At 39.0% G+C, this 26,366-nt stretch overlaps 1 protein-coding gene across 6 annotated transcripts in view; it reads left to right on the top strand.

The window, feature by feature from the left end:
• Positions 1-26,366, top strand: part of ZFYVE26 (zinc finger FYVE-type containing 26) — a 49,270-nt gene that overhangs the window by 14,173 nt on the left and 8,731 nt on the right. For 2 of the 6 annotated variants that reach the window (XM_019283698.3, XM_019283703.3), the window contains exons 11-34: positions 324-413; positions 1,103-1,171; positions 1,782-1,933; positions 3,663-3,861; positions 4,182-4,445; positions 4,629-4,748; positions 5,017-5,181; positions 6,103-6,330; positions 7,738-7,843; positions 8,582-9,318; positions 9,883-10,079; positions 10,949-11,053; positions 11,656-11,778; positions 12,279-12,455; positions 13,610-13,856; positions 14,969-15,067; positions 16,736-16,893; positions 17,833-18,002; positions 19,332-19,360; positions 21,486-21,607; positions 21,695-21,915; positions 22,527-22,674; positions 23,779-23,988; positions 24,819-25,034. In XM_019283698.3, the coding sequence (XP_019139243.2) occupies positions 324-413; positions 1,103-1,171; positions 1,782-1,933; positions 3,663-3,861; positions 4,182-4,445; positions 4,629-4,748; positions 5,017-5,181; positions 6,103-6,330; positions 7,738-7,843; positions 8,582-9,318; positions 9,883-10,079; positions 10,949-11,053; positions 11,656-11,778; positions 12,279-12,455; positions 13,610-13,856; positions 14,969-15,067; positions 16,736-16,893; positions 17,833-18,002; positions 19,332-19,360; positions 21,486-21,607; positions 21,695-21,915; positions 22,527-22,674; positions 23,779-23,988; positions 24,819-25,034 (4,352 nt within the window). The remainder of the gene's footprint in view (positions 1-323; positions 414-1,102; positions 1,172-1,781; positions 1,934-3,662; positions 3,862-4,181; positions 4,446-4,628; positions 4,749-5,016; positions 5,182-6,102; positions 6,331-7,737; positions 7,844-8,581; positions 9,319-9,882; positions 10,080-10,948; positions 11,054-11,655; positions 11,779-12,278; positions 12,456-13,609; positions 13,857-14,968; positions 15,068-16,735; positions 16,894-17,832; positions 18,003-19,331; positions 19,361-21,485; positions 21,608-21,694; positions 21,916-22,526; positions 22,675-23,778; positions 23,989-24,818; positions 25,035-26,366) is intronic. The other 4 variants (XM_019283715.3, XM_019283707.3, XM_019283721.3 and 1 more) reach the window with 4 other exon arrangements.

The following is a 26,366-nucleotide window of genomic DNA, read 5'->3' on the forward strand; positions in this document are numbered from 1 at the left end:
GCCTAGTCTGGAAACATGTTAGGAACATGTATCAGAGGTTGTGTTACTCTGGATGATTGTTGAAGTAGCTAGAACAACGCACTCAGGAACCTGTTTCCCACCCTTCTCCATAGCCCATAACTTGTTAGCCCTGCTGCTGTGAGATTTTGTCTTGTATCACATGTAGTTTATTGTGTATCTCAGATCATGTAAGCTCCATGTCCCAAGAAAGACTGGGCAGTCTGGACCTTAAATACTGCAAGTTTGCAAATTTGTGTTCAACTGTTTCTCAAGTCTCCCCCTATAAAGCTATTTGGTAATGTTTTTGTTTAAATACTTCACAGAACATCAGTTCACAGCCTCCAGGAGATATTGCTCTTCAATCAGGTGCTCCAGCTTTAAGAAACGGAGTAGATATCGGAGGTACAAGACAGGTGGGTTGAAAAAGTGACTTGGAGAAGACATTTTTGAAAAGTGCATCATTTTGCTGAGCTCATGCTGAATGCAATTAGATTTCATGGCCTAGGAGTAGAGAAGTAGATTTATTTCCTTCAATTTTCTAAGTAATTTGAAGTATCTTAGTCCAGTTCCACTTGGACTGAGATGGTTTTCTAAAGCTCACCTGCACAAAGAACTTCTTCCATATATAGTCTGATTTGGGGCAGGGGAGAGCTTCAACTACAGTACTAATTTTTCCCTTTCTCCACTATGTCCTATGACTGTTTGGTATATTTTCATACCTATTCCAATATTATCTAGCATGTGAATTAACAGGAATTTGTGGCATAAATTGGCAGCCTTAGGAGACAGTTGTGTTCCTCACCTTTTTTCTATTTAGCCTTTGAAAGGCATGTCTGGTTTTGGAGTGGCATGTTCCAAAATAAGAAGCTTCAAAATATCTGACATGAGTCACTGATGGGCCACCCCAACATAGTCTCTAGCCTAGCATTTTCTTCAAATCAGCAGTTTTTGCTTTTATCATAGATGTCAGTGGTGGGTCATTTATGAGATATTCTTGAAGATCCCTTGAAGGTTGCCTAATCTGTTATTTGCAATAAGTTTTAATTACCTTGTCTAATAAAAGTGCATTTAATGTGCTGGTTTTGATTTGTTTCCATTTTAGATGGGAAAGAGGGAACTTCCAGTCCATCATTAGAAAGTACAAGTAGCGAGCTAAGCACCAGTACCTCAGGTATTAAGCCACAAAAGTAGTATTTCTTGGTATTTTCAATGAACACGATGAAGAATTTGCTTGACTAGTTAATGTGAATTACTGCTGTGTGCAGGGCACTTCTCAGAGTTCCCATTTTTGGATGATTCTTTTCTAGTCAGAATAGTACATGTGTCTTCTGGAATAAGAGACTTGGATTTTTCTTGGTAATTTGGCTTGCAGGAAACAGTATGCAATGTAGTGACCTGCAAACCATCAAAAAAGTTAATGAACTGATATTCATGTAAGATAAGGCGTGCTTAGGCGTGCTGGACTGATTTAATAGGTCAGATGCTTCAGGCTTCTCCCTTTATCCGTATTGAACCAGTGCCTCGCACTGTATGCATGTTATGTAGCTGCTGAACAGTGTTACACGGGGCTGAGATCCAAACAGCAAGTTCTGACCAAACAGTGAAATGTTATGAGAATTTATAACAGGATGTTTATGTTGACCTCTTTAACCTAAAACTTGCTTGCAACTCTGCTCCTATATTTTTGTGTTGTATATGTGAAATGCTGTTATCTGATAGGTGGCTGATATTTGGTGAAATGTGTTTTCCCTGATAGTATACTGATTAATTCTGTCTTGCAGAGGGAAGTACCAGTAGTGTGTCTGGCTTGAGTGATTTGGAAAGCAGGGCAAGACCACATCAGCAGAACTCCCTCATTCCTATGATGCTTTCCCCACCAGAATCACTGTTAGTTTCTTGTGTTTTGAGAGGAAACTTTGTGGAAGCCCACCAGGTAAATGAGATGCATATATTTCGATTTTTGAATGAAATTCCTGCTTCTGCATTTAGCAAACATAGGGCTTCCAAGTGAAAGAATTACTTCAGAAGTAGAAGCAAGTGAAAGGAGCAAAGATATTCCAAACCAACATCCCACAGATGCAGGGTTTCTTCTGCCTTGTTATATAAAAATGCATTCTCTAAACCTGGGTTCTCAAAGTATGCAAATGTTTGATGAGAGCTAGTCAAACATAGTGTTTCAACTGACTAGAGCTCACGAGGTCTCATGAGGAAGCAGCATCTGAACTGCTTTATTTAATCAGTTTTTCAAAACCATGACACTCTGCCACTTGTAACCCTGGTAGAAACATGCAGAGGTGTTCCTTACCCAAAGCAGACCCAAAGCAGTGATTACATTCATTTGAAGGATGTATGTTTTGAGACTAAATTTGTGGTATTGAAAACAGGCAGTGATGCCTTAGGTTTTAACTTTCATATTTTCCATATCCTGTACTGCCTAGTGTGCAGCTCTGAAGTTTCTTGTAGCCTGTTAACTTCTGCTCTCTTATGCTAGGTAGACATAACAAAGCCTCTCCAGGCCTGCTCTGCAAGGACACTCAGACCGTCCTAGGCCCAAAAAGTATAAACCAAAAGCCTCTAAAGGGGGCGGGGGGCGCAGAGCAAGTTTGGGCAAATGGCATCATTAACTGAAGCTTTAACTGCAGAATTAACACTGATATGCAAATGAACCAAACCTATAAAAGTGTGAAGAACTCGTGACCTGGGGTCCATCTTGGCATTAGCCTCTGGCTCCCCAGGGTGTACCTTTGAAGGCTCTTCAAATAAATACCTACCTTTATTCCCTTATTGTTGCCTAGTCTCTGTTCTTAGGTGGCTGCTTCAGGCATCAGCAGAAAGCCTTGAAAATTGACAGTCTTCATGTTTGTAGTTCTTTGCTCCCTCACAGCTGTGCATACCTTTCTCTGTGTGGCTTTTGAGCTGATGCTCTGAAAAAAAAGTCTTGAGGTGCATCAATGATTGGATCTTCTGTAAAAAGCTGTGACCTGGCTGAGTGTCAGATAGCCCTGCTGGAGCAGTTCATGTCACTTAAACATTGCATTAACATCAGGTTACTGCTCAGGCCATTAATTCTGCTTGATTCCAGGCATGCCACTTCATCGTTTTCCTACTTACAGGGCCAAAGAAGCATTTCATTTTGCATTGTTGCCTTGACTTTCAGTATGACCAATGATAAAGCATTCAAGCTTGGTTTGTGTTCTGTTGTTGGTTTGGTAATAGGAACTTTCATAGCTCTGCTTAGCTACTCTGTGTTTACATTTTGAGAAGGTATTCCTTGCTGAATAAGAATTTATTTGAAATAGTTTACTTTGGAGGGCACACTTGATAGATACCTCTCATTACATAGTGTATTTAAACTGTGAAGAGTCATTCCGAAAGGTGTGGGTTATGAAAATCAATTCAGCCCTAGCCCTACAGCAAATAATAGATAAGCTTTATGATAACAGTTGAAAAACATCTCTGAGGGCCTTTTTCTCTTCAGGCACTTAAAACTCTCTAGGAGGAAACCCCTGGTTTTCATGTTGTGTCTGTGGGGACATTTTTCAGTTAAAGTATCTGTTTTATTTTATTCCTTCATCTCCTCTAAAGCCGCCCCCCAAGCTCTTTGACCTTTGAAAACTTCCTTTGACAGGCTCTGTAATTACATCTGTTGTTATTTTTGAAAGGTGGCTTTGATGTTTAATCTGGACACTTCCCCTTGCTATGGTGAATTGGTTTTCATGGAGCGTTACCAACAGGCAGTACGAGAAATGGCGAGAGTGGAGCACAATATTGAGAATCAAGCATCAGATGGCACTGGAGGCATCAGGAAATCTGGCAGTGGCCGTTCAACACTGCAAGCTATTGGGAATGCAGCAGCTGCTGGTAAGGACTGGGCTTTTTGAGATCTCACAAAGGGTTAGGGAGAAATGAAAAATACGAGAGAGCAGCTTGAATACTGTAAAAATGAGTGCAGTGTTTGTTCAGAAGGGTAAGTGGTGATTCTTTGAGTTAGAAAGAGACTACGAATGCTGAAATTTGCGGTCGATGCCCAGTTAGTTGCATCCGTTCTACAGTAATTGGTCCATGAAGCCGGCCACCTACAGAATTATTTTCTATAAGGATTAAATAGTAGTTACCCATTGCAGGATCTGATCTAATTATGCTGTTAACCAGTGATTGTGTGTTTTTGATGGCATGTGTAGGTATGGTATTTTATTCCATCTCGGATGTTACTGATAAATTGCTTGCAACTTCTGGAAGTCTTGCCCCTACTTGTCAAGAAAACTTCTGGATCAGGAACATTCAGCTGGAGCATACTGATCCTCTGCGAGAAGTCCTTGAGGACCTCAGTCCTTCAGCGATGGCAGCATTTGATCTAGCTTGTACTCAGTGCCGTCTTTGGAAGACGTGCAAACAGCTTCTGGAGACAGCAGAAAGAAGACTCTACAACAGCCTTGAAACTTGGGGTAGACTTTTCGTTTTTATGTTTATCAGCATGGGCCTGGGAACAGAAAATGCCTCTCTATGCTGTGTTGTTTGTGCTAACACCCAAGTCTTAATTAAATCTCATTTCGTACTTTCATGTTAGTGTCTCTTTTTTCCACTTCTAACTTTGGTTTTTGTCTCCATTTGCACAATTACTGTTCCAGGCCACCGACCTGACTTTGTTTTACTGCACTCTGAAGGTGTAAAGGGTTTTCCAGCAGTTCTCCAGCAAATAAGTAAAATTCTCAACTATTCCTGCACATCACAAGGTCAATCCAGACCAGGTAGTATGCTTTGCTGGTTAAGGCTTTCTGCTGAAATGTGCTTAAATCAAATTCTTGTCTTCTGTTGCAATGTAAATTTGAACTTTCCATTTTTTAGCTTAGTATTTATAACAAAAAAGGTGATGGGGAAGTGACCTGAGCTCAATTCTGAATAATCTGAAATGCTCTGGTTTTTTGTATTATAGTATAGTTTTGGTTTTGTGGGCCGCCTTCTGTGCAAAAATCCTTGTCTTTGTTATAGTCGCTGTTTCTTTCTCCCTCTTTGTAGAGGTGTCAGATGAGAAAATAGGGAGTCCTTTTCGATGCAGTATTGTAGACCTTCTGCAAACTTGCTACCCTGCCTTGACTGAAGAAAGTATTACCAATGAAATTGTTTTATCACAAAACCTGGATCATATCCTAAAAGCATTGACATGTGTTGAACATTCTGTGGGTGAGTTATTTTTATGAACATGAGGATTGATTGATATATGGATCTAAATTTTTGCTTTGGCCTTTCCAGACAGCAGTAAATCCAGTAGTAATGCTCTTTGACTTATGCAGAAATATATATTTTAAAAACATAAATGTAAAGGGTAAAATTTATCTGTAATTCTTATATTTGTTTTCAGAGCTAAAATTCAGAACTTGTCAGAGATGTTATTATTTGTCCTATTTCTATTCAGTCCTAGCAAGGAATTCTTTTAGGTTTATTTTAACATGGCACCTTATAGATAATTAGTTGTATTCGTGTATTCTTACTGTTGCTTTTTTTTTTTTTTTTTAGTAAAAGAATGGACATAAACTTAAAAAACCTTTGTAATATCATAATGCCTTCCAATTTTCATAGGACTGTCATAAAACATCTTTTCCACAGTTGCTTTTTCTTACAGCTCTCTTAATTACACAGCACTGGTATTTCTCTTCTTCTATTCACCAAATTTCTAAATGTTTTTTTGGTGTTCTTAAAATATTTAATGAGCAAAAATTTAGGAGAGCTCTAAGAGCTAAATGTTATAGAGCTCAAGGACTGGTCAACACCTGTGTTTTAGAATAAATGTTAATGACGCAGAACTAGAAATATTTTAGGTTTGCCTTAATATAGTTCTAACTTGTCAGAGCCATGGTTACCGATTTAGATGAACTATAGTTTTATTCTGCTGTGAAATTTTCCCTTGCTTTCAATTAAATTATAATGCTTATAGTGAAAATTTCTCTTGCTTTCAGTTAAATTATAATGCCTATACTGAGATCTATAGTTGTGGAGAGGAAATTAAGCTAAAGCATTTCTCTCTTGCTCCCCCACCCCTCTGCCTCCTTTCTTCTTGACATTTAATCCTTGAATCTTGGGTGCATGTCTGTTCTCTTAAACCAGACTCTAAAGGGAGTCTGCTTGGCACCTTGGTGGAGCAGGGCTCTCTCAAACCGATGGAGCTGGAGAAGCACCTGGTTTGGAATCAAACACAGCGCCTGCTGAGAACTCTTGACCAGCATACCCAAACCATGCCAGAGAACAACATGCAGACAAACTTTGTGAAGGCCTTCCTTGACTACATCACTACACTGGCTGCTGTGGTGTTACGAAGCCTGAATGCAGAGCTGGGTAAGGGGTTTCTGCTGGAAAGTCTGAGCCTAGGTGAAGATATTCACACTGTGTAGTGTGGCTTAATTCTGGAAAGTAATTGTGCAAAAATGGTTCCTTGCCAAATGTACCTCCTACCTGTGCATAGTCAGGTCTTTTGATTTCAACTGATTATTACTTCTTTTTTTTCTTTTATTTCATAACACTTAGGCCACCCACAGCTAACATAAAAATAGTTTATGTCAGTGGGAAAATTTGAACTGACCCAGAAATGCTAACTGACCCAGACTCTGCACTCCACTTGGACAAAACAAACAAATGTTGATGTCCAGAAATTCTTAGCACTACCCCCTGTAAGGCAAGATTGATTTTTGCATCCAGTGGATCAGCATACTGTATAATTTACAGCTCCCTTAGAGGCAGCAAGCACCCTGCTGCTCCACAGGGATAAGAAGAGTGTGTAGAAGGCCATGCAGGGGTAACCAGGCAGAATTTTTTTATAGAATCAGCAGATGATGGTGGTCCATGAAAAGGAATGTACCGTCAGCACATAAAGCTGACAGAAGAGCAGAAGAATTCACTGTGCTAGGAGTAAAAAATTATTATCTGTGTTTTAAAGTTGACACTATTTGAGCTGCACTAATGTAAAATACCACAGTACTGATTTCAGGGAATACCTTCCCAAGAGGATGAGAAAAAAGGGCAAAGATCTGTTTACAGACATGCTGGTTCAGCTCAGGTCGCTGCCATGCCAACTCTAACTTCTGTAAGGACATGATTTAGTCCTCACTGACTAACTGCCAAAGCCAAAAATTGCACAAAAATATTTAAGGGCTGGATGAGTTTGGGGGAAATGCTAGATGAAAGGAAAAGGTAAGCTTAGGAGAATGTGTCCAAAGTTACTTGACATAACTCAGTAGTGGATACAAATGCTTTTCAGCAGTAGTGGGCAGGGTTTCACTCCTTTTGTAAAAGTACGTGTACACCTGTGAATTCCCTCTGCCCTTGCTAACTGACTTTGATAGAGCATGGACTCACTAATTTACATCCAGAGACTCATCAGAAACTAATTCTGCACGTTTCCTACTTCTCACCACAAATACATATTTTGGTGAAAGTTTGAAATAAACTGTTTGAACCTAGATCTTGCTTAAAGGCCAAAGATTTTCCATGCTACCTGTTTTGGTAATAAGTCCAACGTAATGTGAGCCAGTGGTGCCAAGACTGAGAGGCACATCATAATCACAAATGCCTTGCCACTGACTCTGGATTTTACCATTCTAATGTGAATTTATAACCCTGTGGATTTAGTCAAAGAGGTTTCAGACTCAGGGCCTTAAAATTTATATTCCTAAAATAAAAGTTGGTTAGTGTATTCAGCTAATGTGTTTGTATTATAATAAATATTCTGGTGGTTTTTTTCCTAAGATGTATCTGCAGAAGTGAAAGTGGGAAACCCTTTTGTGCTGTTACAGCAGAGTCCATCTCAGCTGCTTTCCCAGCTTGTTTTTGAGAGACAAGTTCATCCTGACAGGTTGGTGCTTTTCAGATTATGTACTTCTGTAGGTTATTTTGGTATTGGTGACTTCGAACTTCAGCCACGATTAAGTTCTTTGGCTACTTATCACAGGTAATACAGCCTGCTGTGTCCCACCAGCTCATCACTTGATGCTGTAAGGATTGGTGTGCAGGGAGGAGCTTAGTCAGTGCCTTCTCCACCAACCTGAAGATTTTTAATTGGGAAAAGAGTGGCTCCATTTTTTAAAAATTACTGTCTGTTGTGGAGTGAATCTATGTGGATTTTTTTTTCAGCTGTGTGACAGTTCAGAGGAATGCACTTGCAGCTTGGCAGTGTAATACAATAAAATAGGCCAGTAGGTCTTATTAAGAATACTGGGCATGACTCTTGCCCTGATCAGCAGGTAAACTGGATAATCTAGACTCCTTCCATTTCAACTACTAAATTAGACTGGCATGGAAACTGTCTAATTTGATGAGGTAGCTTTTAAAAAGATGACTACAAATGGTGAACTGTTTTAGTAGCTTGCATTTAGGTAAAAGTCAGTGTTTGAGGAGTAAGTTCCTTTGCTGTAAAGGAATGGCAGCATAAGCTCTGAGTTAAAATAGTGTATGTAATTTTCTTGTGTATGTATCTGTGAAGAATATTAGGGGGCTTGTGTTCTCAAAGCATTTGGAAGATTTATGAAAGTATGTAATTGTAAAGTACCTTTTGCATGTGCTGGGTAAGCTGGTTCTGTTTTCAATCCTACAGACTTTCTTCTCTCTTGGCTAAAGAAGAGTTAAACTTGAATGTGCAGCAAGTTATTGTTAACTCTTGCTGTGAACCACTGTCCTTGTGCAGTGCAAGGCAAAACAGCCAGGCAAAGTCTCTTCTGACAAACATCAGCAACTTGACACACCAGTGTGCCTACCACTGCCTGCCAGATGTTGAAATGCCTGTTCACAATTCTGCAGTGACCTCCGAGGACATCCCCACTCAGGCCACATCCTCTCTGAATGACTTGAGCCAGCACACACTGACTGCCTCCTCCCTGGACTTCCTGAAGTCTCAGTCGAAGCTAATGGCTACAGTGGCATGTCTAAGTGCATCTAATATACAGAAAATTCACAAATCAAGTCTGTCTTGGATGGAATTTCGGGGCAAACGGGAGGTGCCCTTAGGCTTGGAACAGATTTCCAGGGAGTGTGAGGCGTTGTTGAAGGACTTTCCAATATTGGAACGATTTCTTCTTGCTATGTTTCACCCGCTTCAGAATCAAGAGGAAGGTAGCAGTTTGGCTACTGTCTTCTCTGGCAAGACATACATGTCTCTGATTCTCCTAGGATTACATTCCACCACAGCTGTTAAAGTATTAATGGGAGTCTTTGAACAAGCTCTTGCTGCAAAGCATTGGGACAGAGCTATGAAGGTCTTGGATCTGTACAGTCAGGATGTGGAGGAAGTGGTCAATGTGAAGGATGCTGTGCTGAGTTGTGCAGCTGCTGAAGGTGAGAAGGATTAGGTCAGGCTTTTTTTTGTCTTTTTTTCTTTAATTTTTTTTTTTTTTTTTAATAAAGAATGGAGCCTGGATCAAGAGGTAGAAACTAAAGTAGTGATCATTGGGCAAATCCAGAGATGGAAATAGTTCCTTTTCCTTCCTTCATCCTGAATTTGCTTTCTCTGATGGTGTAGTTTCTGTTTCACAAATGTGCAAATCCTGTCCAATTTAGTACAAGAGAACTGGAATGAATCTGTGGTGTAACTTTTATGTGAAGAGCTGAATACATAAGGACACAGTAATCATTGTACTGTTAATAGAACATCTCTTAACAGCAGTGTCATTGTCATGCATGGATGATGTGTCCTGTGAAAGGTGCCTTTTGGAGTCTGAATAGTAAGTATTTGATGCTAACTTTGGATGCTTCCCAAGAATCTGATGCTTGGGATGACTCTTACAAAGATTTTTCAGCCCTGTCATTGTTTCTTTTGTTAGTGTGATCCAGTGAGGATTTTTTAAAATTTTCTGAATTACAGAAACTGAATTTCAAATTAGTGTTTTGTTTCCTCCACAGATAAAGATGGTTGGCAATACTTGTTCCCAGTAAAAAATGCAGTGTTGAGAAGTAGACTGGCCCTGCGCTGTCTGGACAAATGGCCCCTCGATGCCTGTTTGGAAATTCTAGCTTACTGCATTTCTGATCTGGGCATACCTCATGAACTAAAAGCCAATCTACAGAGCAGGAAGAAGGAACTTGAGGTTTATCAAAAGGTACAAAGTCATTCTTCAAGTAACCAGTGAGATGAAATAGGCAGCAGGAAGCAAATATTGCTTGCCTTCTGAAAAGTTTTTCTGAAAAGTTGGTTCTTATTTTGATAATGAGAGGTTTTCAAGTCTTCTATCGAAAACAGTTCATGTGAAGTGCTGTAGTATCCAATTAACACCCAGCTTCCATCCTTCATAACTTTCCCATGTCCTATTAGCATTCAGGTCTGCAAACATGTTTAAATATAAACGTTTATGGGAGTCTGATTGTTTTGCAGAGTATTTTCCATTCTATGCAAATTGTAGAGCCTCTGGAAGCTTTCCATGGCAGTTAATCATTTTATAAGTTTGAGAAATGCAGAGGGTGTGCAAGACTAGTGGTCCAAGGAGCAAGTTTGTATTGCAGTCAGTTCTAACTGCGGGGTGGTGCAGATACCCAGGTTAAGTCAGACAGGCTGGCCTGGAGTTCAGCACAGACTGAAAAGCCAAACAGCAAAAAAAGAAGCCATCCCTGCTGATTTCTGTCTGGTGGGAGTTCTGCTAACTGACAGCTCAGTTGTCTCTCTGTTAGTGCCAGCAATGTCTGCAGTAAATGTGTGCTTTTACATCCATAATTATTGCCATCTAATCTTTCAAAAACCTTCCCTTATAAATGTGCTTTATAGACTCACATCTGTGAGAATGTGGAGTTTTTTTGGAGTGCAAGGGCATTACATCATCCCTGAAAAGGGCTAGAGATAAATGTGGATCTCCTTTTTGACTTTATCTCTCTATGAAGCAGCTCTTGATGTGATCAGCTCAGCTGTTTTCTTAGGCTATTGATTGCCATAAATTAAAATTCTAGAATTTGTGCTACTCAATATTAACTTTTTCAGATTTTGAATGTGCAAAATGAACCATTGTGGAATGACTGGCAGGATCTGAAAAAAGCCTGCACTGATGACCCCCAGGCTGTCATGAATATCATTCTGAAAGCAAAGGTTAGACAGCATCATGTGAATTTTGTTGAATTAGAATGCATTAAAATTTGAGTAAATAAATTCGTTGAAATGGCATCTTAAAACAATGATTAGTGGAGATTACCTTGGGGGGGGAAGGATTCCTTTACTCAGTTCTGTGCTACAGAAACAAATACAGGTCTGTGTTTAATGTCAAGGTTTACATGTAGTTAATAATTCTTAAGTTTAAGTTATAATTCTTACTCTGAGATGTAACCTGTTATTTTCTTTTACAATTCTGAAGATTTTAAAATAGCATGACTTTGGTCATAATATACATTTGATTATTAGGTAAATGCTAATATTGTAAATCTGGTTGGCTTTAAGTGTCTTTCTGAAAAACTAACTTGTTTACTGTAAGGTAAACAAGGTGTTTTAAATACAGGCTGTGACTGACAAAATTGACTATCATCTTTTTCCCTTGTCAATGCAATTATTTTTTTTCATCTGGGAGAGGAGTCTAAGCTACAGAATCTGTTGAAGTTGAACAGAACTTTGGGAGAAACAACTGTATCAGGGAGGGTAGAGTTTGTCCTTTTATTTCTTTTATTTTTACTTTTTTTTTTTTTTTTTAAATTCTTTAGGATTATGAGTTGTGTGAGAAATGGGAACACTTGTATCCTGTCCCAAGAGAAGACTTGATCAACCTTCACCGTGAGCACCTCCTCCACTTACTGGAGGTGGGAGACATGGAAAAGGCATTGCAGGTAATAGCAAGGTACTCTCAGCCTTATATCCATAGGTCAAATAAGTTGACAACTGTTTTCCCTGCCTTCTTGTGTGTTTTCATGGTCTTTTTGGTTCCACCCTTAAGAGATGCTATTTGCTTAGATAAACTTTCAGGATCCTAGCTCTCCCCTATTCTACTTAAGTGAAAATCCAGCTTGGCAATTTAGTTCTTGGACCTAATAGCATAAATGTCGCTTACATGGAAATACAAGGCTCCTTTCATTTGAAAAAGCATAATGAAGCATGTCACTGCTGCTTAAGCAGAAGATACAGGAGTGAAACCAATAATATGAATTGGTCAGTTGTGCTTCAGTGCCCAAATTAGTGGTGTGAACTTTTTTGATTTTAATAAAGATGGAACTGTCACTTAGCGGATAACTTGCTTTCTGGAACATTGTAGGGTAATAATCTGTCATGGACAGAAGGCTGCCTTCCAGGAGCGTTGTAGGGTTTCACTGTGTTTTGTTTGGTTTTGTAGCTTTTACAAAGAATCGAAGACCCTGGTGTTTGCCTTGCCATCAGTGAACAGTCCCTTGACCAGCATCTGAACTTGGCAGCCTCTCACTTCTTGGCTGATTACCTCACAGCTCACTTCTATTCCAGTCTGACAACAGCACGCCGAAATGAAATCCAGGCACTCTATATAGGATCAAAGGTCAGTAAAACCCCTACCCTGAGGGATTAGCAGCAAAAAACAGTTGTATAAGTAATTTTGTAATGCATAATATTTCCATAATATAAAAAGCCTGTAGGTTTTACCAGAGCATTCTCACCACGTAAGGTCTAAGATCCTGAGTCTCAGGATCCAAAGGAAAGTTAGAAATGGCTTAAAGTTTCTCTTCCACTTCTCCATTTTTGCATTTCCATGTTATGAGGTGGTTGTAACTCTCAATGTGAACAAAGAAGTCTTGTGTTTGAGCTGTGGGGAGTGGAGGAGCACACAGGCTGAAAGAGCATAGGGTGGAATAAAATAAAATAGTGGAGTTTATCAAAACAGTTGCTATTTTCGTCCCAATTGAAGAAGGAAATATTCTCAACTTACTCTCTGTGTCAGTAACACCAGGTGTCCTACATATGCCCACCTGTATGGTGGTCTTTGACTTCATGTTTCTCCAGGTGCCTTCCAGAGGTAGACAGTATCACTCTTCTTTCTGGATGGCCACTGCCTTTACAGAAGCCACACAGGTTCTGTGCTCAGCCTGGGAATAGATGCATTAATCCACAGATTACCTTAGTTTAATGTGTTACATGTAAACAAAATGCAGTGCTTTTGGTAATGTCTGTTTTGGTGTAGGACTGCAAACAGCAGCTTGCTCCAGTGTGTTCCAAAATGGTATTTTTCTGGGCTGCCTGTTTCCTTACTTGTTCCTTCTGAAGACATGACTTAATTTGAAAAGTCCATCTAGAGAAGAATTGCTCTTATTTTCTCCTCTTAATATTTCCTCAAATGATGGAAGGATAAGGATTGGGCTAATATGCTTTTTATAAGCTTATTTTAATAAGAGAATGTGCTGTACTCTCCTAAAACATACTTGTCACAGGGTCACAAAAGGTTTTCCACTCTTCGATATCCTCTGAAATGAGTCAGTCTTTTATAGAATGGAAAGTGGAAGCTAAGTAATTCTGCAAGTCCATTCAGTAATTCTGTAAGTAGGAATTGGTCTGAGAAGTCCCACCTCCTTTTTTCGACTTCCAGCTGTTATTTCATTCTCTGCATAAGTTGTTGCTCTAGTTTCTTCTCTTTATCTCACAGAAACACAGATTTGAAGATGTCTAATTTTATGATACACTTTTTTCCTTGTGTTTCAGGTGCTGCTGACTCTGCCTGAGCTCTCCCGTGTTAACTACTTCCACCTCTCCTCAAGGCCACTGCTCATGCTGGAACAGCTTCTCATGAATATGAAGGTGGACTGGGTAGCTGTTGCTGTGGAGACACTGCACCAGCTCTTAGCTGGGCAGGAAGTCGGTTTTACTGTAGAAGACATTGACAATTTGCTTTCCAAGTATGCAGAAAAAGCTCTCAACTTCCCTTTCACATTAAAAGAAAAGAGATCAGGTAACTGTCTATCTGATGCTGTGTTTCATTTGGGAAAGAAGGGCCAAAATAATTTCAGCAATCATGCCATAACATTTTTTAGATGTGTGCCTCCTGTCTCCCTCTAGCCCAGAATGTGTTCTTAAAGTCTTTGCCTTTCTTGTAAATGGATGTTTTCAAGGACCAACAGCTTCAAAAGTTTCTCAGATATTCTCTGTTGCTCTGTTGTTCTTTTCTGAGGTTTCTTTTCCTGTATAATACTGATCAGTTTTATTTTACTTCTGTTTAATGCAAAGTTACTGACAACTTAAGCGCTTCTAAAGCCTGCAGCCAACTGCATCTTCCCTCAAATAGAATGGGGATTTAGTTTTCTGTAATATTTCCTCCTACCATAGTCCTATTCCTTTTTCATATAGAAAACTTCTACTTGTAGTTCTGTTTAACAATCTCATTATGGTTCTCCTTTCTGGTTTGCCAATCCCTTCGCATCCATGTTGTCTTTGAGTCTTGTGCACCTGGCTTCTTTTAAGGTTTACAACTGGAACAGCAGAGGGTGCTGCAGATCCATTGCAATACTTTTATGTCACTGTATTAAAAACGTATGGTTCTGTACCTATCTGTATCTATTTATACCTGCTGATATGGTACCAGTTTGCATTATGCCAGTTTCTAAGTGTTGACTTCATTTTGTGATTTAAAGATGCAGGTCTTGCTAACATAAAAGCATCAGACTTACCTATCTCTTCTTGCCAAATTATCTATAACTTCGCAAGTATGAATGTTCATTCCGCTGCAATGTGAAGCATTTAATATTTGCCATGAGCATCTTGTGTCAACCAATTGTTTTCACATCTCTGCTGTATTGTTCCTTTACCTATCATTACTCCATTGCTTCGATAAGGATCCTTTTCTTTGTTTTTTAAGTAATTGAATTTTGTATAGTTTTGCATTAATTGCTGTGGACTAATTTTCATGCAAACAGTTATTTGTGATTACACAGGTAGTCCTGTTTTGTGCTGACATTCTTACATACTCCTGTGAATGGATTCCTCTAATCTTCTTGAAAACAGATAGATGTATTGGCCAGTATTGTCCTCTGATTTTCTTTTTCCCCTTTCTTCCCTTTGGCCTAGATTCTCTGATACGTATCCAAGAAAGTCTCAATCAGGTATTGGAGTGTGAAGCATTGTCTAAATCAGGATCATCAGAACTATCTCCTGGCAGCTTTACTGGTAAGGTTAAGACCCTGGTCCTTGTTGGGGTTTAACCTTAGCAGCAACCACAGCTGCTTGATCATTCTCCCACCAGCCCCTTCACAGGTGGGAGGTGGAGGAGATTTGGAAAAGGGTAAAACCTGTGGGTTGAGGTAAGGACAGTTTAGTAACTGAAATCAAGTAAAATATAATAATAATGATGATGATGAAAAGGGAGATGAGAAAAAAAGAAGAAAGCTCAAGAAAAACAGATGCTGTATAATACAGTGGCCCACCACCTGCTGACCAACACCCAACCCATTCTCCAGCAGAGATCAGCTTCTCCCAGCCATTTTCCCCCAGTTCATTCACTGGGTATACCATTCTATGGTCCTTGAATTTTTTGGTCCTTGAATTTTTTTTTTTCCTAGGATCCCTCTTGTGACCTGAGGAAAATAGCATACCTTGTATTCTCTGGCAGGCTCCACTCACAGTCCTCAGACACAAAAAAATGGAAACTAAGTAATTTAAGCCAAAACAACTGGAGAATATTTGTAGCTAAGATACAACCAAAAATTCTTCTGTAGGTTCTATTCAGCAACTAATGCAAGAGATGGACAGTCTGTATGTGCTCTCAGGGAAAGACTAACCAAGAATATCCTCAGACCTCCAAGGATGATGATTCTCAGCAAGTGATGGCTCTGAACTAGAACTGCAGAATGATATCCTGATCTACAGCTTAGTGTGTCTGAACTATTTCCCGGTTCTGTATCCTGAACTGAAGACTCTTCTTGCTTACAGGAAGGGGTAGCAGTGTTTCGGATTGGGCTGTGTAGCTCTTCAGTTTTTTCTTATAATGGTCAGCTTAATATCTCTATTCCTGTTAGGAAACTTGAATGCATTGTCCTTTAATGTTTCTTTGCAATCTGATACCTACTTGAATGAGAATTAGTTAGCTTTAGTGAAGTGGAGATTTTTGTTCTTCTTAATTGCATATTCATGTACACAGAAGGTGGCTTGCAGGGCTGCAGTGACATGTTGAACTTTTCCATTAATCTGTTGTGTAACTGACTCACATCATATGAACTAAAAGCCTATCTAATACTGTAAACTTCATTCAATGAGTATTTCATTGTTGGGGTCAAAGATCCCAAAGGCCAGACTTAAATTCCTGCCTCTGTGAACTGATTTCCCCACTGTAGGTTGAAAAGGGGACCGGAATAGGGAGGGATATGCTGTTGCTAGTCATAGCACATCTCTCCTAAGATAACAAAGGAAACTCCCCATCTTCAGGAGTGTCAACACTGGGTATAATTAAGATTCTGTTTTATGCTATATTGCTTTTTGGTATCCAATGACCATGGTATTTTTTTTTTCTTCCTTCTCCAAGTCTCTGCATGTAATACAAGAACAGATGTTGACAAGTTGTTTTATACCTCTCTAATTGTTATGGTAAAGGTATCTTAATAAGCATGTACTTTTGCTTATGAGCATTGAAGTGCTATAAGTTTACAATCTTACAATCCTAGTTTAAAGCATATATATTCCTTACACAATGTTATTCTGCCATGCCTAGCTGAAAGATAATGATAGTCAGCTTGTGAGGCAGAAAGCTCTTATAGCCTCATTAAGTCTATAGAGTTTTCTGAGATGCTATTAAACAGCTTAAATCCCATTCCATTTTTTTTTGGCCTGGCTCATTTTCAGGTGTAACCATATCTGCAAGTCCCAGAGACAGAAGTCTGCAGCAGAACTTGTTTCCTCAAGAATTTGTGCCTCCTGAGAAGCCACCACCAAAGCAGCAATGGATACCTGATGGCACTGAAACGATATGTATGGTTTGCAAAACTGAACGCTTTACTATGGTAAGGAGCAAAAATGGAGTACAGACATTCCTAGAACTGTGACCTTAATATGAACACTTCCTCATAGTCTGTTTCCTGAAAGACCCAAGCTATTTTAGCAGGTTTGTCTGCATCACCATAGGCCCAATGAGATTGCCAGTCCTTTGGTATTTAACCATTGGTTTTTATTTAGAGTGGTCAAGGAGACTGGCAACAGTTAGCTCCTTGCAGAGCTCTGTGAAGTGATAGAGCCTAAAGAGGAAATCTCGTCATCAGACAGAAGACAACTATGGGATCTCAAAGATGTTTAACAACAGCAGTATTAATATTTCAAAAGGCTGTCTAGTTGACTGTGCTGGCAAGAAATAACGTGATCACTGTAAGATTCAGATTACAAGTATAGAAAATTAAATCTTTGCTGTTGGTTACACTTTTATAAAACCTATTGTTTCACAGAGTACTTGAGCAACTGCATTGATGCTCTAAGGAAGAAGATTAATTTTTAATTATGCAGGTGTGCTGGCAGTCTGTTATCTTCTACTGCTTAGAAACAGTACTGTTTTCTCAAAAGTATCTGTTGCTTTTGAATTTGGAAATTACTACAATGGTATCAGAAAAACAGTCTACAGCTTTTGACTTTTCCAGGGCATGATCTAATTAGCTTTGTGATCAAAACTGGGATAATTGAAGTAATAGAATGCCCAAGGCTTGCTGCAAACATATTTTAAATACTAGCCTCTGGGTTTGGGGCTTGATATTTTTTTTTTTTTTATTTACTATGCCTTCTTCAAAAAGGAATTTTAACAGGGAGAATCAGTCGCTGTATAATTCTGAAAAGCCTTGTCCTGCATGGTGTTTCCTCTCTTCAAATGGAGTAAGTTTACTCATGAGTGTGGAGAGATACAGGAGAGGACTGCAGTAAATTCTCTTTGTGGCTCATCCATGACCTCTTTTGCTTAGTTTAACAGGCGCCATCACTGCAGGCGCTGTGGCAGGCTGGTGTGCAGCTCTTGCTCCACCAAGAAAATGGAAATAGAAGCTTGCAGAGAAAATCTGTCTCGTGTGTGTGATCAATGCTATAGCTACTACAACAGAGAAAACGTGCCTGGCTTGGTGCAAGACACAAGCACGTAAGTCCTTCTGTCCTAGTTCTCCTCAAGTTTCAGCAGAGTGCATGAATGGAATAAGAGAGACATAAGCATTTGGGTTTATCTGGATAACATAACATCAGCTTTTTGGCCTCCAGCTGTTGGGATTTTTAGGTTTGGTAGGTGTGGGAATGTTCCTTATGCCTCAGTTTACTTTTCACATTGGAAAGAACATTAGAATGCCAGGCAACAAATTCTTTAATTCTTTAAGTATAAATAATTCTTTAGCATCAGTTAATCACTAACCTAAGAATTTAATGCTTTGATGCAAAACGTAGCACAAATTGCTACAGTGTGACAAAGTTCCTTGCAGTATACTCAGCTCCTGGATTAATATTGCTTGTTGACTAGCTCTGCTGAACGTATCAGTGTTTTAGTTATTCCATAATCCCTTGATTATGACCCCCTGAACTCTTGGGAATTAAAAGGCAACTTCCTGATTAGATAGGCTTTGAAACTGCCTTTAAAAAAAGGGACAGCTGTGATGACAGATTTTCATTATGTAGTTGCTTTCAGCTGAGAATTGGACTGAAATTCATTGTGTGGACACAGGCCAGCTGGTGAAAAGTGCAGCTGGAAAGAGTTCTACTCTCTGTGACCTTGAGTGGTCTTGACAGGGTCACAGAGAGTAAGATTTTACCTTTTCCAGCCATGCTTTCAGATGCATTTCCCCTTTTCCTATCAAGCCTGAACATAGCAGTATCTGCTATGGCAGTATCAGCAGGCTTCCTTGGAAAAGAGCAAATCTGTGCAGATCTGAAGAGGAATCTGTGAAAAAACAAGCAGTCACTTGCAGGTGAACAGTTTGTGTCAGAATGATTGCTCACACTGCCAGATTAGGCCAGCAGCACCCAGCACTGAGCTTGAATGCCACCTGCCAGGTTTTAATTAACTATCTGCGGTTTTTCATACTCGCCCTGTTTGTGTATCAAACCCAAATAAATCTCGAGGACTGAGACCTGGATACCAAAGACTTCATTTTAGCTCTGACATGTCCTGATACTGGGCAGTTCTTGTTCTCAGTGTCTGCTTTTTTATGATGTGTGCAGCAGTACTATTCCTACAGAAGGTGGTAAGAACCAATTTCTTAGTGCAGTTGAAATTCAACAATGCAGAGGCAGGATCTTAGATTTCCAAACAGAAGGAGGTAGAGGCAGGGAAGTGTGTTGAAGGGGACAGGTAGGGATAGATGTTGGTTTTTTACACTACAGTGTTCTGAGGAGGCTAGCTGTATTGATGTCTCCCTTAAAACCATGTTTCTCCCAGTGTACTGGGGTAGGCATGATGGTTCTTTCTGTCATTTTATTACAGCAGAAAAGAAGAGCAGGACCAAGTGGAAGGTAAGGAATGGAGTAATGTTAAACCTCGATTTTTTTAAAGTGCCTGATTAGCAGTTAGATACTGGAAGCTGATACACCTAGTTGTGGCTAAAGGGTGATCAAAACTTCATTTACAAAATACTGCTGATGGGTTTTGCGTGTGCAGGCTGAAATTTAGTGTTTCAAACTTCTGTGAATGGAACTTGAGACTTAGGAGAGATATCTGAGCCAATATTGAATGTGTTGGATGGATGTTCAAGAAAGGAATTGAAAAACAGTTGGAGAATCCACTTTGCATTCTAGAAACAGTCAGTGAGAGGCAGTGGTATGAGTAGGAATTAATTACCCCAATATGGAGCAGTGCTGAGTGATCCTCTTTTTATAAATCATGAAAATACAAATTTGAATACCACTGCAGTGTGCTGTGGTGTTTCATACCCCATGCTGCCTGTATGTAGCACAGGGTGAGGCCCTCTCATGGGTCTGGTTGTGTCCTGAGTTCCATCTCCTGTGCTGCTTGTGTGAATACAATAATTGCTCTTTGGTGACTCAGTTTCCACATCTAGTACCTTAAAGCTTCAGGAACAATACCAAAATTTAATTGACTATTTCTCTGTCATTTTTCCTCAGAAGGTATTTACTGGTTTTGCTAATTCTGGTGTTTCAGGTGATTCTGCAAACTTTTCCTACAGCGATGTCAAATTCTGTCAGGACAAGACACAGTTATTTGAAGTGCTTATAACAGTAGCATGAAACATGCTGCAAAATTTGCATTTGTGTGTGTGTTCTACAAAGCAAATATGAATACTTTTCCTCACTTGTTCCTTTTTTAAGTATGATGAGCTATTTGAGCATTTTTTCCTCTGCTGTTAGTGGAAGTTTGCTTTACTGCTACCTTTGTTTCAAGACTGAAACAGCTGAAATGCAGCTTTTGTGTAGCATTGCTACACATCACTGGACCTATGAGATCATTCAGTAAGAGTGGATAAGAGGAATGTGGAAATCCTGAGATTTAAGAGGGAAAGAGTTTTATTTTGCTTTTCTAACTTATCTGATAAGACTGTGAAGAAGGCTTAGCAAATGTTTTCTAGCCTAGTTTATTTTTGCCAATTCAGTTTCCAGTTCAGTTTGGATAAGTGATGGGGGGGATGTTGGGTTTTGGTTGGCTTTAGTTGCTTTGGTTTTTTAATTCACCCTACAGTTTTAGTTACTCAACATTCTAAAAAAGGATGTAAAATCTAAACCAGTAAGTTTTGAGACTTTTAAATTTTTTTTTTCCCAGAAGAAGCTGATCAGAGGAAAGAGTAGCAAATTGTCATTACGCTTCATTTCTTGCCATTGTGAGATTGGCCATTGTTTTTTTGGAACCACAGTCACAAACTTGAGCACCAGAGGGCTTATGCATTCTCAGCTACACTCAGATGACAGACAGTATTTGATTTATAACTATTCTGGGTTACAAATTTCAAAATAACTATTTCTTTAATCTGGAGGAAAGAAAACTACTTTTCACAGAAATTGTATTTCTTGAATCATTTGATCACATTGATTTGAACTCCAATTTTCTGCAGTACTATTTTATATGAAAATTTAACATTGGGAGTTAGATCATCTTCTCACAATCTTTCATCTTAAAGCTTCTGGACTCTATGGTCAAATCACCTTAGTTTTGGAAAGAAAATAGAGGTGGTTGAGTCAATTTAACCTTTCTTTTACAACTGTTTTTTTTTATTTTCCCCTTTGAGCTGACTTTTACAACTGTTTTTTTTTATTTTCCCCTTTGAGCTGAAACCCACAGCTCTCTTATTTCCAGTTCCTTCCTGCTCAGAAATACATGATAAGTTGCCTGAAGGAAGGCTGCTGTACTTGATGCCCAGTAGCATAGGAGTTTAAAAAATCATTTGAAAATACGTTACTGGAGCCGGTTTTTGGTAACAGTGATTGTAAGTTTAGGTACAGTTTGGTAGCCTGCTGAGGGAAGGAAATGTTTCTGTAATCTGTGCTGGACATGTGATGCTGGCAGGAAGTGGCACGTGAGAGGATTGTAAATGACTGTTTTATGAGAGATAGGAATGCTCTGCATTATGTGTCCTTTGTTGGTTCTTGTGCAGTGATTTTACCTGGTAAACATTCTTTTTTGCTGTAGAAACTTCTAATAATGAATATTCCACAGTGGTACAAATACCCAAGGCAACTGATCTTGAATGGATTTTTTCCCTGAATGAAGAGGAGAATGAAATTGTACGCAGTGAATTTTATTATGAACAGGTGAGGTCTGGAGAGAGTCCAGTATAAGCAGTCCACTGGAGAACTACCTCAATACCTATATTTGTCTGTCTTTCCTCAAATTGTCAGGCTCCCAGCTCTTCCTTATGCATTGCCATCCTTAGCCTGCACAGTGACAGTATAGCGTGTGGCCACCAACTGATAGAACACTGCTGCAAGTTGTCCCAAGGGCTCACTAATCCTGAGGTGGATGCTGGACTCCTTATGGACATCATGAAACAATTGCTCTTCAGTGCTAAAATGATGTTTGTAAAAGCTGGAAGGAGCCAAGACCTAGCTCTCTGTGACAGGTGACTTACTCAGATATTCACTAGGATGTATTGAGGTACTGTCGCGAGCATTATCTTTTTTCATTGAGGAGTGGAGGTAGGAGGGTTTGTGTTTGTACTGTGGACAGTTTAAATGAGAAGTTTATAATGCAGGAATAATGTGAAAGTTCAAATAAGTCATATTAGTTCAAGTAATATGACTACTTAACGATTACTGAAAGAATTCTCTGACTAGGAAGAAATGATTCACAAAGATGAGTACATATTTTACTTCTGATGTTGTGTATCTGCTTTCATTCTGTATTTTCATACAGGATTTTAAACCTATGCTCCTTAAAATGAACATTTTACACTTCCTCACATCCTGTCTTACAGAGCTTGAGGTGGCAGGAATGATATATAAATTTCACATGTACTGTTTTGATTTGGTAACATATAGCTGGTGTCTGCAGTCATTGTGTTACACTGAACATGGCAAAGAAACCCCAAACAATAACAAATATTCTGAAAGGGATAGTATGGTGGATAGAGAAGCCTGTGTACTGGTGGTTAGAAACCACTGTCCTAAGAGTCGTCTTTGACATAAAGTTCTTTAATGTATGATAATAGTGAAAGTGTATGTATTTGTTTAGCTACATCAGCAAAGTGGATGTGTTGAATATTTTGGTTGCTGCTGCCTACCGTCCAGTGCCATCTTTGGATCAGATTCTTCTCCCAGCAGCAGTAACAAGATTGAGAAATCAGCTTTTGGAAGCAGAGTACTATCAACTAGCTATAGAGGTAATGCCAGTGGAGGGATGTCAGTGTTAATGCTTCTGTAGTGGCTTTTGTGTTCCTCCCTCCTGAATTCAGATGGATGTGATGTGTGAAATGGAAAATATTTAAACAGTTACAAACTGAGATTAAATTTCTAAACATGGAAGAAATAATTTTCTGAACACTGGAAAAAATTTTTGAGGAGGAGAAGTCCTGCTGTGGAGCAGGCTGCCAAAGGGAAGGATAAGTGGCCTTGTTTCCTGGTACAGTTAAGATTGGAATGGACTAACTGCAGGGAAGTCATTAAATGGAGGAATCCTGCAGCCAGTAGAAGGGATGACACACACTTTGTGGCAGGACTTTATCTGAAGTTTATATGTTAGATTCTATTTGTCTGTAATCTGACAGCAGACATTTGTAAGGCACCTTTACCAAACATTTACTTGGAAATCAGCAATGTTGGCAAATCTGTGCATCAGAGCTCATCTGGCGTGGTTTATCGTCTTCCTCTGGCTCCCAGGATTTTGTAAGCCTCTGTTTTGGCATTGCGCTTTGTTAAATACGGGATTATGATACTACAAATAGTATTATGATTTGTTAAGCAGTAATAAACAGCAAGACTAGATGACCTATTTGAACAGAAATAGTTCTTGTTTAAAAGCAGCTGGTCTGTTAAAGAAAATCAGGAATAAATTTTATCAGCAAAGTTGTATGAAATAAAAAATATCTTGGCAGTTTGTGAAGCATGTTCTGTTGCCTTTTTTAAAACCACAAACCTGATGTATTTTGCTCTGTAAAAATCACCTGCTTTAGAAAAGCAGATGTGAAAATGTCCTGTTTTAGAACTCATGAACTGAAGTTTCCCAGATAAACAGTAGTTTAAACTTGTACAATAAAAAATACTTCCACATTTGGAGATCACGGGGTGTTTTGGTAGTTGGCCTTTTGTGCCAGTAATATGGAAATAATCAGCATGGGTTTTTCATGTGTTTTTTTAGTTGTTTGTTTTTAATGGGAAATGTGCTCTAGGAAGGGAAAGGTCAGAATCACAGACGGTGTGATAAGCCATTTTTCCTATTTTCTATACTGGGAATGTGCTATAATATTAACAAATGATTTTGAATTTAGGTTTCTACAAAATCTGGATTGGATCCAGGTGGAGCATGGCATGCCTGGGGCATGGCTTGCCTTAAAGCTGGAAATTTAAATTCAGCAAGAGAGAAGTTTAACCGATGTTTAAAGCCACCTATGGATCTAAACCAGCTGAACCATGGTTCAAGGCTGGTCCAGGATGTGATACAGTACCTGGAGTCCACAGTGAAGCCAGTACTCATTGCAGTAAGAATCTTCTCCTCTGTCTGCTCTGAAGGGCTATGGCAAAGCCAAGTAATGGTGTTTTAGTACACACCTTACAGCAATGCATTTTACAATATCAGGTGTTGGGGTGTTTCTTTTCCTTCTTTGTCATGATTGTGTATTGCAAACCGAATATTGCTGAGACATTTTTTAGCTGTTTCGTTACATTCAAGTGGTGCCTGAGAACCAGATCATAGGATTTTATTGCAATTTGGGACATGCTTAGTGGAGGGAAAAGAGGCTGTACGAGATAATGGACCATTACGACAGTCTAGGAAAGCTAAACTCAATCCCAGCAGTATTTTGTGATGCTGCAGTGATGCAAATTTTCTACTGAAACTCTGATAACTTTGCAGAAGTTCAAAGACTTTCAAATGCTTTCCCACTCCTCTCATCAAAAACCACTATTAAATGGTTTGGAATTCTGATTCAGTACCAAAAAATTACTTTTTGTACTAAATAACTGCAGAATCATGATGATGAAAGACCAAGTACATATTTTAGGAGAATAAAAAAGCCTGTTTGAACTGGGTTGTTGAAGTTGCTGTTGACACTGGAATTTTTTTTAAGTAAGCCTAGAAACCTGTCCTTGGAAGCAGCTATGCTGGCTACAGCAGCATTCAGTACTTCTGTTGATAGCAGGGTTCCAGTCTAGTGTTTATAAAAACATTACTGGAATCTCACCCCTCTAAAGCAATATCTGTTTTAAACACAACAGTAACAAATGTTTCAGGGCTGAGTGACAAGACCTATCTGAAAAGAAGGTTTTTTCTTGCTCATCACCTGTTATTGGTTCTCTATGTTAATGGCAGGACGATGATTACTTTGCCACATTGAGAGAACTTGAAGCAACAGTGAGAACAAGAAGTCTGTCTCTGGAGATGATGTGTGAGGGGAAGATCCAACACAACAGCTACTATCAGGAGTGCTTGTTCTACTTACATAGTTACAGCACTAATCTGGCAATAATAAACTTTTACATGAGGCATGACTGTATGAGAGAAGCACTGCTTCACTTGTTAAATAAGGTGAGTAATTCAATTTTCACACTGAAATTGAAATTTGAAAAACAGCAGTGAGCATCATGCAGTGTTTGAGTGGTTATCTGCGCAGGAGTTTGCTGATGTCCTGAAATGTTATGATACAAACTATCCAGTGACTGACAAGAATTCAGTGAGGCAGAAAAACAACTTTGATCTTTACATCTTGTGTTTAATCTCTCTTCCCCATTGTGTTGAAACAGGGGTTTCTAGAGAGGAGAAAGTACTGTTTTGGTTCTTTTGTAGAGGTCCTGCATCAACAGCACTTTGTCTTTTTTCTACAAAGTTGAAAACCTGGGACTGTTGTCATAGAGTTCAGAAGAGAGAAGGAAAATTTTGAATTGCAACATGCAGATAACACTAGACACTACTCTCTATCCTTGTGCCGCTGTCTCATAGTATTGTTTGTTGAATCGGATCACCTATGTTTGCACTTCTGTAACCATTAGGAATATAAGGAAATACAGAGGAAGGAAGGAAGTCTAGGGAACCCAAAAAGTGGTTTCCAGCTCTCCCGTAAGGAAACTGCATAATATAGGAGGACTTAAGTATTTCTGGAGTAAACAGTTCTATTGGTGCTTAACTACAATGAAACCTAGAAATTATTTCAGGTTCTTATTAAGACTTTAAGGGTGCTTCTTAGGAGATGTGAATCCATTATACCTCACCAGCTTGTGAGTGTGGTGTTTTGTTTGTTTCCTTTTTTAAGTTGCTGTGCTTGGGTTTGAATTACTGATTATTTTTTTGTCATTTGAAATAACTCTTATTGAGAATGTACAACTTGAAACACCAACTTCCATTATCTTTATCTGCTTATGAGCTTTGTTAATAGAAAATTAAGTTGCCTTATAAGCTCTGCTTTCTCATTGTACCATCAGTCATTCTAAACTTTTGTAGTTGTCTGCATACTGAATTAGCTTTTTAAACGTATCCTTTACATCAGTTTAAATTTACTTTTAAAGAAAAGTTGCGTATTTTTACGATATAGGTGATGTAATTTCACTTCTTAAGTAGCAGACTTGGAAAATACTCTAGACAGACAATTTGATGTGGAAGTTTTAGCCAAGGTACTGGTAGTAATCATACAAACAAGAGAGAAGGGTTTGTTCCCCTAAAAGCTGTAAGGTACTAAGCTTCTGACTAAACATTTTGCAGTTGGTTGTTTGGATACATTTTATGTGTGCAGACTTTGTTGCCTGTATCTTACTCTGAGATATTAAAAAAAAATTTTTTTAATTTCATATCAAGCCTTTAAAACATATGTGCCGGCCCTGCTGACACATATTAATGTTACTGTGGAAAGAAGCATGTGTGAGGCTG

Source organism: Corvus cornix, chromosome 5 (genome assembly GCF_000738735.6).
Source record: "Corvus cornix cornix isolate S_Up_H32 chromosome 5, ASM73873v5, whole genome shotgun sequence".
NCBI classification, from domain to species: Eukaryota; Metazoa; Chordata; class Aves; order Passeriformes; family Corvidae; genus Corvus; species Corvus cornix.